The sequence below is a fragment of the Brienomyrus brachyistius genome, chromosome 11 (assembly GCF_023856365.1).
Source record: "Brienomyrus brachyistius isolate T26 chromosome 11, BBRACH_0.4, whole genome shotgun sequence".
NCBI classification, from domain to species: domain Eukaryota; kingdom Metazoa; phylum Chordata; class Actinopteri; order Osteoglossiformes; family Mormyridae; genus Brienomyrus; species Brienomyrus brachyistius.
This window is the reverse complement of record NC_064543.1, coordinates 14,464,966-14,474,275: the sequence shown is the minus strand read 5'-3', so window position 1 is coordinate 14,474,275 and position 9,310 is coordinate 14,464,966. Positions and strand designations below refer to the sequence as shown.

The following is a 9,310-nucleotide window of genomic DNA, read 5'->3' as shown; positions in this document are numbered from 1 at the left end:
ACAGGCTCCAAAACAGGGTCATACGAAGCCAGTAGTCTATCCCGCAGAGAGCACAGAGCACTAGGCAGGGAAACACGTACCGGAATGGGATACCAGTCCATCAATGTGCAGACACATACATGCACACTGTGGGCAATCTGGGGGGTGCAGTAGTGATCCAGGCTGCCTAATACCTCCAGGGTTTGAATCCATTCTTACAGCACTTGCTGATTTCACTGGTTTCCACCAGGTACCCTGGTTCCTTCCCAGCATCTAAATGTGTATAAAGGTATATGCATTATAACACAAGAGATAAGGTATATGCAAGGTGCGGCGTGTTTTGATATTACATGCAAAGAGGTTGTTTCACAAAACAACAGGACTAAACATATGACATGGTTGACAGTAATTGAAGGGTTGAAATGTCTAAAGGTCTAGGGGAAAAAATAGAATTAAAAAAAAAAAAACTATTAAATGTTATATTGCCCATCCATCCAGATCTGCTTATCCTGGTCAGGGACGGGGGGGGGGGGGTCACTTGCAACACATCTTGCACAGGGTGACAGTCCATCGCGAGGCACATACACTCATTTACATAATATACAGGCAATTTCGAGACACCACGTAGCGTAATTACGGAGGAAACCCACTCAACATACAGAGAAAATGCAAACTCCACACACGTCAGAGGTGGTATTCAAACCTCTAATCCGTCCATCTTTCACTGCTATCGACTTCCGCTAGTGGTACTCCAAATTTCAGGGGATGATAACTAAACTTAAATCGAGTCGAGTTGCTTCAATTGGTGAAAAGCGAAGTTAACGACAGAAAAAAATAATGACGTAGAAGCAATACAGTGTAAACAAACAAAAAAAAATCAGTGAATTATTAAAACTGTAAAAAGTGACTGCTAAGCATTGCATACATAACATCGGTTTTCAAAATTGTCTTTTGCTTCTTAATACTGACAATCTAGTGCAAGTCATTCTTGGAGATTAGATGCATCTTGCCACCTTAACAGAACAACTGGGTCCAAGCCTGCATTCCCCAGGTGAAACGCTTTCTCATTTTTGTTTTTGTTTTTTTTTTTTTACTAGATATTCAGTTTAGTTTTATGCATTTTAATTTAAAAAAGCTACGTCAACAAGGCCGCGACCCAACAATTATTTAAGAGTATACTTCACAATACATTGAAACTTAACTCCCTCTCATTAACATATATTAACTTGTATTTCGAAGACAGTAAGTCGCGCTACGACAATCTGCGAATATACGTAAAGCACATTCGTGAATCCCAGCATCGTAACGTTTCAGCTGTCCACATCTCCCAGAATGCTCTGCGCATCAAGGAAGTTACACATGTGCAGTTCTGCAACGGAGGGTTGTTCAAATTTATACCTGTAGAGATTTTTCTTAGCTATACTGATCAAGTATAATTTTTATAATTAATAAGACCTTTCTGTCGGTATAGCACTGTGCTTTTTAACTGATAGACATACATGGGTAAGTTTTAAATGTAATAATATTTACTTGTTAAATTCACGTTGCTTTTTACTAAGTAGCTATGGGGAATGCAGCCTAGCTTGAAATTTGCTTGCTACTATTTAAAGGATTTCTTTAGGATCAACTGTTATTTACAGATCGATGGTTAATTGCCAAATGCTGCATACCTTATAAATATAGTATATCGCTAATGTATGTCGGCTAATATAATTCGACGTACTGCCACTGACAAACGAGTAAATAAATATTAATTTATAGGTAAATGTGTTGTCGCCCACTGTGGGGAGTTATTGCACCTTACCTACTGGAGCATTTTGTTAACTTGCTCATTTTAGTAATCGCAGCACTTCCTTCGGGATCATATGAAAATGTAGTATTCCGGATGCCTGGCAAGTCGGAAAAGCAGCCGTGGATTCCAGCATTGTATCCCCCCAGTAGCTATGGATTATCGACACTTCTCCTCATCAGATCGCGGCAGTGATCCGGATGACGCGGGAAGGGCGTTAAGCAGCTCGCCTGGCTCTGCACGGGACCTTACGGACTCCGCACAAATGGACCGCAACCCCTCGCCACCTCCAGACCTGGACGGGGCTGAATCTGGGGAGGAAGGGGATGCCATCGGTGAGACTGTCTACAGCAAACACTGGCTCTTCAGTACTTTGACCCGGCTGGTACAGGTATGGAATACTAGGTAGACAGGGGAGGGAGTATAATGGCATGAAAGGAAAATAGTTACTTATAGAGTTGGGTAACTCAGGACCAGAGAGAAAAGGTCCAGACTGGGATTTTGTACAGTACTCTGTGACTGTGACTCTTTGATGCTCAACTGGTTGGTAGAAACAAAATCTTGGTCTGGACTTTTACTCTCTGGACCTGAATTACCCAACTCTGGTTACTTCATTATATAACCAGACAAGGATCAATTGAAGAGTGATGTAAATAGTTTATGTAAGGTGCTTGTGAGAGAGTGGTGGCAACAAAAATGTCAAAGTTTGTCATGGTGTCATGTCGGGGTGCAATGGTGACACAGCTGCTCTGTACTTCTAGTCTGTGACAGAGCAGGAGGAAGGTGAGCAGGAGAGCCAGGTGGAGCTGTCTGAAGAAGAGGAGGAGGAGCTCTGTAAGATCTGGGACATGGCCATGGATAAGGTTGGCCATGACTTCCTCCTCTCAGACCAGACCCTAGTTCACCCAGGCAGACAGAAGGCCCTGTTTTTATTTTTTTAATAATTTTGCCAGCAATATTAGTATCCCATGGTAATGTATGTCTAACTCAGAATACGAGAAATGATCGCTTATTAGTGGTTTTTGTGGACTTGGTCAGAGAGAGTAACCAGTGTTCCATGCATCGATCTTCTCTTTCTTCTGTTTTGGTGTCCGAAGCCTGACTGTTCAATCTCTATGTGCAGGATGTTGCTGGCTTCCTACAGGAGTTCAAGGCTCCCGATATCCTCCTTGGAGTGATTGCTAAGTCCCGGAATCCCCGGCTTACAGTGAGTTGTCACCATGGTCTCTGATGGTGCCATACAAGAATCAAGCCATACAAGAGCCTTACTAGAAACCAGCAGTTTTCCATTGTAAATCATGTAATCTGTACCCTCACCGTACCTGCGCTGACATGACTAGGTGTGTGGCTTTGATTCAATAGCTATGGTCTTGCACGGGTGTATCGAGAAATTTCGACCCCCTCGACAAAATCGGGGGGTTACCTTGCCCCCCTGCGCAATTCTACACATAATTATACTTGTTCAAGGGCCCCTGCTAAGTGCTGGTCCCACTTAATCTGTCAGGGATTTCTCTCTCCTCCGGCACCCCTGGAGTCATGTACCGTGCATAGGAAAGACTGGTCAGTGGCATGCAGTATCAGATATTATGGCTACTGCAGGCACTGAATACACATTGACTTGCCTTTGCTACTGAGATATTTGTCCCATTATCTGTGGTAATGTCTTAACTGAAAGTCTAAACATTCCTATCTGCAATGTTTGTATGAGAAATGAATCTAAAACAGACTCTTCGGGTATAAAGTCTGCTGATGAGTTTTTTTTGTGTTGTAAGCTGACTTTCTGTTCCTTTTCCCATAGGAAATCTGTGTGGGTATCCTTGGGAACATGGCTTGTTTCCCCGACACGTGTCTGACTCTCAGTCAAAATGAGGATCTGGGGTAAGTGAGTTTGTACTGCAAAGTGCAGTGCCAGTGTACCAAAAATGTTGATGATAATCTGTTGTAACAGACAGTGATTGGTTTGTCAGATCAGTTACATCAACTATTTTAAGTAGCCCTCACTACTCCAGATAGACCAGTGTGAGGTTTTTCCAGTGGCTGGAGATCCAATCCTGTCACCAACCCCTAAATTTTCCCTGCAAGTTGGAAGACCTGCTTGCAGGGCTGGATGTAGATTGACGTCATACCCAGGATGAAGCAGCTGCAGGTTGCTCAAGGGCCCAGCGGAGTAGGATAATTCCTAGTATTCATGGGATTCAAACCAGCAACCTTCAGATTGCCGGCACACATCCTTAACCTCAGACCCATGTTTTGAAATTCATTTTTAAGGGGGGGAAAATAGGTTTTTTGATTACAGGATATGACCATAGTATATTATATTGCTGTGAATATTTTTAACACTAAATCAACTCAATCCACAGAGTGAAGCATGTTTAGCCTAAAATGTGACCTTTGTTCACAGATCAGTGCTGCTACTCCTTCTTGGAGATGCTGACCCACCAACACTGCTGGAAACAAGCAGGTCAGTTTGTAGCTGTACTAGCATAGTTACCTGGTGGAAACAAGTGGGCAAGAGTATGAGGAACATTTTAGCTAACAGTCAGTGTTAACATAACATTAGATTTCTGAGGCTACACTGTTATCTGATGAAGAACCAGGCGTTGTCTCTAATAGTCTTATTTAGGTTCTAACATACCATCGAATGGTATTTTAAGAGGTTTGTGTATGATTTTGAAATTAATCTGAGAATAATATGATCAACAGTTCCTTATTTAATGATAAATAAATTGCTTGGAGTTGCATAATTGTCATAAATAGATATTTTTAAACAAAATTCTTTTTAAAATGTTTTTTAAAAATGTGTTGGTTTAAATGTTTTGCCAGGTTGCTGCTTACCTGTCTGTCCCAGTCTGATGTCGCCCCCCTGTGGCTGGAGCGAGTGCGTCAGCAAAAATCTGTTTACCCCAACCTGTGTTTCATCATGTGCAGCTCTACAAATAGTAAGCCTATATATTGTCATATTATGGTCTTAATATGTACGTAGATATTCCTGAACAGATTCCAGCCTGTTTGCTTGCCTACTTACATCAGTGCTGAGATTTTCTGATTTTTTCTTTTTTTAATTCGCCACAGTGGACCTCCTAGTGAAGGTCGGGGAGTTGGTGGATAAGCTCTTCGACCTTGATGAAGATCTTATGAAAAGTTGGATCACAGCCCAGCCCAGTGAAGGTGATCCTGACAGCCAGCTTCACATCTCTACCTCTCTGCTGGAAGCCACCAAACAGCTTAGGTGAAACATTTTCAGGAGAATTTTTCTCTTTGCCCCTAGGGCGTGTTCCACAATGTTTGAGCTTTTTTTTACATTTTCTCATGCAAACTTTCATCATTGTTGGTGCCACTCTGCTCGGGCGGGAGAGCAGGACGGAGAGTCTGGATAGCCTGGAGGTGTACCTGCATGCAATCCAGCTGCTCACTACGGTAGATGAAGGAGTCCAGGTATTTCTGGGTAAGGCCTGTGCGGAGAGATGCACAACTGCTGCTGCCTTGCTATCCTCTTCTGGTGTGCCACATGAAACATATTAATATAGTATAAAAGGTTAAAATTATGTTATTAAGAGTACTGATCAGTGTAGTGCAGTGTTTCCCAATCTGGTCCATAGAGACCCATAGCCACTCCATGTTTTTGCTCCCTCCAAGCTCCATGCCAGACAGTATACATTTTTGCTCCGGGAGCTGGGAGGGAGCAAAAACATGGACTGTCCGTGGGTCCCCGAGGACTAGATTAGGAAATGCTGGTGTAATGAACACCTGCACTCTAGAATTGAGTGCTACTTGTGACTGCGAATTAACCTCCCCAAACCTTCATGACTTTCCAGCAGAGGGCGAGGGACTAGGTATGGAGGCCTGGAACGTTTTGAAGGGGCTGGTGTGTGAAGACCTTTGCCAGATGGATGACCCTCCAGTGATTTTGCAGGAGCAGAAGGGCCTGCTAGCTCCTGCACTGGCTGTGCTGTCCACTCTGTTTCCCCGATATGGGCACCAGGGCGGCGACATGGAGCAAAGTATGAACTGGGGTCTAGGCAGGGCATTGGGGGGTGGTTGATAATGGGTGTGAGGAGAGCAGGAACTGGAGCAGTAAAATATAGGTTAAAGTTTATGGGAAATCGATGGCAAATTACAGAAGTGAAATATAATGGCTTCCACAACATGATTGTATTTTGACAGCAAAACAAATAATGGGAATAGCTTCTTTTGCTACCTTTGTTAAATACTGTGATCCTGACAGGTTAAGGTGAGTAAGTTGGAGTTTCTGCCTCTGTGTTACAGACCTGCCTCTTATAGGGAGTCTGCTGCGGGTGCTGCAGTACTTACAGGCCTGCCAGCAGAGGGAGCTTGGCAACCACACTGACTCTGAGGCGAGTAAGGATGAAGGGGAGGAAGAGGATGTGCAGCTACAGGCCCTCAAAGAAACTACTGCCGAGTTCCTCGCCAGCATTCTCACTGATTTAACAAAAGTAAGGGGACATTGTTAAGTAACGACGCAGCAAGAAAAGATACGACAAGTGTGGTTTTTCTTCGTGCTCAAACAGTGCTAACGCAACATATTGCATTTGTGTTGCATGTGCACAGAGTGCGATGGCCGAGCTGGTGAAGAGAGGATACCTAACAGCAGAAACCTGTTTGCCTTTGGCAAACAGCCTGTTACCACAGCACAGGACTGCAGTCAGTATTTTACCCGTTTCCTTTTTGTGCATTTCTTGACGTTCAGTGACTGTGCAAAGGGTCCTTTGATCATGTCTGCACACTGTAATCTATATGCATTTCTTTACTGCATACTGTAAACAAATCCTGTGTACTTCAAATGTATATGCTGCTTGTTCTGTGCTTTTTTAAAAATCTAGTTCCGAAACAAAACCCCTCACTTGTGAATCTGATGTTACGACACACGTGACTGTGAACAGTGCGTTAGTGTGCGTGCTGAGTGTTTTCACATTCCAGGTCCTCGCAAAACAACCGTCTGAGGTAATTCTGCTTCTAACAGTTCCGTCTCCCCCCAGGTAGATCACATGATGGCCGCTCTGTCAGAAGAGGAGCCCAAGCTGGTAGATGTGTTGAAGGGGAAACTCCCCGCCGCCAGGCCCTGAGCAGCCATGCTGCTCGGCTCCTCCCCCCTTGCGGTCACATGAGTCGTGCCATCTGCTTTGCCCTCTGCCCCCACTGGTTGCTTGGGCAAACCTCTCCGGACTTCATGCAGCGCAGCATGGAGCTGAGTTACGGTGCCGGCCAGCCAACCAGCCGCCCCACAGGCTGTCCGCATAGACGGCCCGTGTGAATCGTGTCACACTCTCAGTCTAGCAGTGAGTGCACTGGCAGCGTAAATATGAGCCCGCTGTGTAAAGGGACAGCATCCAGCATCACGCTTATACTGCCCAAGGTTTTCCACAGACTATTCCCTCATGACGGCAGTGTTTTGTCTTCCAAGCTCTTTTTTCCCCAGGAACTAAGGTTCTCTGACACCTGTGCTGTGATCACTAGTGTTGTGATGTGAGACTTGGTGTATAAAGGAATCATCTGCTCAGATAGACTTTTCTGGCTCTGCTTACTGTAGGCCATAGAGGAACAGGACTGAAGTACCTACAGACATCATATTATTTAGTGTGTTTGTGTTTACACTGGCTTTGAATCTCGGTTTGATGGTAGCTGCATGTAGAGATTTGGTCTTTTATTTCAGATTATTTCTTTATGACTTCATTAAAAGTAGCGTCTTTCTAATAAAAGTTTTTCTATAAGATTCTATGTTGATTCATATAATTGTAAGAATTATGGTACATTTTCGACACTTTTCAGTTATACGTACTTTGACTTTGAAGGGTTCGCACTGCATCCTGGGTTGTTCCTTGCTTTGTGCCTGTTGCATCCACGATAGGGTCCAGACCCCCATGACCCTGAATAGGATAAACAGTTACAGAAGATGGATGGATGTGTGCATTCCTGGTTTGGGTGTACACATTTCAGGTGGTTTTACAAATAAGTATCCGCGGTTCTGGAAAATCCAGTGTACGTTAGTAGTTTGGGAGTTTTATTGGTGTAATGGGAAATAGGGCTACCGCGACTAGGCGACGTCGTAGATGCTGAAAAATGCGTCAACATCTATATTTTAAAGCGACACATCGTTTTTAATTTTAATAGAATTACCTTTATGATTTCTGAAACTCTTTAATCGATTATAAGAAATGTTTTACTTTAATATTACTACGTAATTTTGTGAGTAGCTCAAATTAATGATCAAGAAAAGAAAAAGCTGGTTTTACACTGTGAAAAGTAAGATGACATACGCACCCTAAGAGAAAACACAACAGGTGCCATTCTAGATCGCCAGAAAAGGCAAAACCACCGTGTTGTCTATTCGTGTTTATGAAAGTACCATTAACACGGACAGCTTTTTAACATCTTTTGTTCTTGTAGCTGCTAAATACACTAATTATTAAAGCCATAAAGTTGTATGCCGCCCCATTATAATCTCCACTTAATACGTGTTTATGAAAATGTTTAGGCTAAAATCTGGGCTTATTCTACGTTGAATGCCGGTGTGATTGTGTACGTTCGTGCACGTTGGACTTGCTGGGACCAGTGTCGTTATCGTAAACTCAAACTGAAAAGAAAACGTACGCTAAATAAAGAAAATAATACGTGAACTGAAGAAAATGAAACATTTAATCTGCATAATGTACCGCCACACCACAAACATATTTTTTACTTTGCTTAACCACTATCACCTCCTTTAAAAGATGATGTAGCTGCTAACCTGTCCCGCGACTTCAGTGTGCAGGCGGTCAAGTTGATTTTCTAGAGGAAAATCGATAAATATATACTCGATAGATTAATCTATAGAAGACAATTGCTTGGGTTGGTTTTTAAACAAACGTTCCCAACTTGAGTTTATAGCAAAAGTGCAAAAAGAAATTAAAGGAATTTCTAGGTATTTTCTGGGGGAAAACGTAGACACTAATCGATGCTGAAAACCATTAAAGAAGGTTTGGTAATCGGGTTTAATGAACTCAAGGATTTTCAAATAAATAAACAAAATGCATATATGCATATACCTTGTATAAACTGTAGTAACGATGCAGGTAAACAATGGAAAGCTGTTGAACGGTTGTAGCTTGGATATCACTTTTCCATTATTGTCAGATGGTGGCAGCACTGACCGCTACAATAGATGCATGGTTGAAATGCAATGGGACTTGCCGGTACCTGGAAACGTGGTTTAATTTAGCCGTGCAGAGTTTAATGGTTCTGTTTCAGACTTATACCTAACTTTTAACACAACACATTCTTCATCTTAATAGTTTTCAGTTGTTGTTTGTTGTGTGACGTGCAGTATAGACACATCTGTGTGTGGCAGGCCTACATAACTACCAAATGGGGAATTTTTTAATTTAATTATTCTTTACTAACACTGTTTGTGGTTTTTTGCATGTTCTCTCTGTGTTTGTGTGAATTTCTAATGAAGAAGTTTAGACAAATGTGTCTCTAAATTACTTGCTGTATTTGATTGTGTGTGAGTGTGTGTGAGTGTGTGAGTGGGCATACCTATCGATA

At 42.7% G+C, this 9,310-nt stretch overlaps 1 protein-coding gene across 2 annotated transcripts; it reads left to right on the top strand.

The window, feature by feature from the left end:
* Nucleotides 1–1,309: 1,309 nt before the first annotated feature.
* On the top strand, nt 1,310–7,499 carry saal1 (serum amyloid A-like 1). Of its 2 annotated transcripts, none has more exons than XM_049030404.1 (13): nt 1,310–1,482; nt 1,951–2,159; nt 2,530–2,631; nt 2,892–2,975; nt 3,567–3,646; nt 4,170–4,229; nt 4,592–4,707; nt 4,841–4,997; nt 5,128–5,213; nt 5,587–5,769; nt 6,035–6,222; nt 6,338–6,430; nt 6,766–7,499. In XM_049030404.1, the coding sequence occupies exons 1-13, from the start codon at nt 1,479–1,481 to the stop codon at nt 6,850–6,852; spliced, it is 1,449 nt and encodes a 482-aa protein (XP_048886361.1). In that variant the 5' UTR covers nt 1,310–1,478; the 3' UTR covers nt 6,853–7,499. The 2 variants fall into 2 exon arrangements, with proteins under 2 accessions (XP_048886361.1, XP_048886360.1); XM_049030403.1 differs by having other exon boundaries at nt 5,584–5,769.
* Nucleotides 7,500–9,310: the final 1,811 nt, after the last annotated feature.

What these genes read in the sequence shown, in the direction of transcription:
- saal1 (XM_049030403.1), top strand. An exon ending in CATGTGCAGCTCTACAAATA is followed by an intron (nt 4,708 to 4,840) that starts GTAAGCCTATAT and finishes AATTCGCCACAG; the next exon opens with TGGACCTCCTAGTGAAGGTC. An exon ending in AGGAGTCCAGGTATTTCTGG is followed by an intron (nt 5,214 to 5,583) that starts GTAAGGCCTGTG and finishes ATGACTTTCCAG; the next exon opens with CAGAGGGCGAGGGACTAGGT.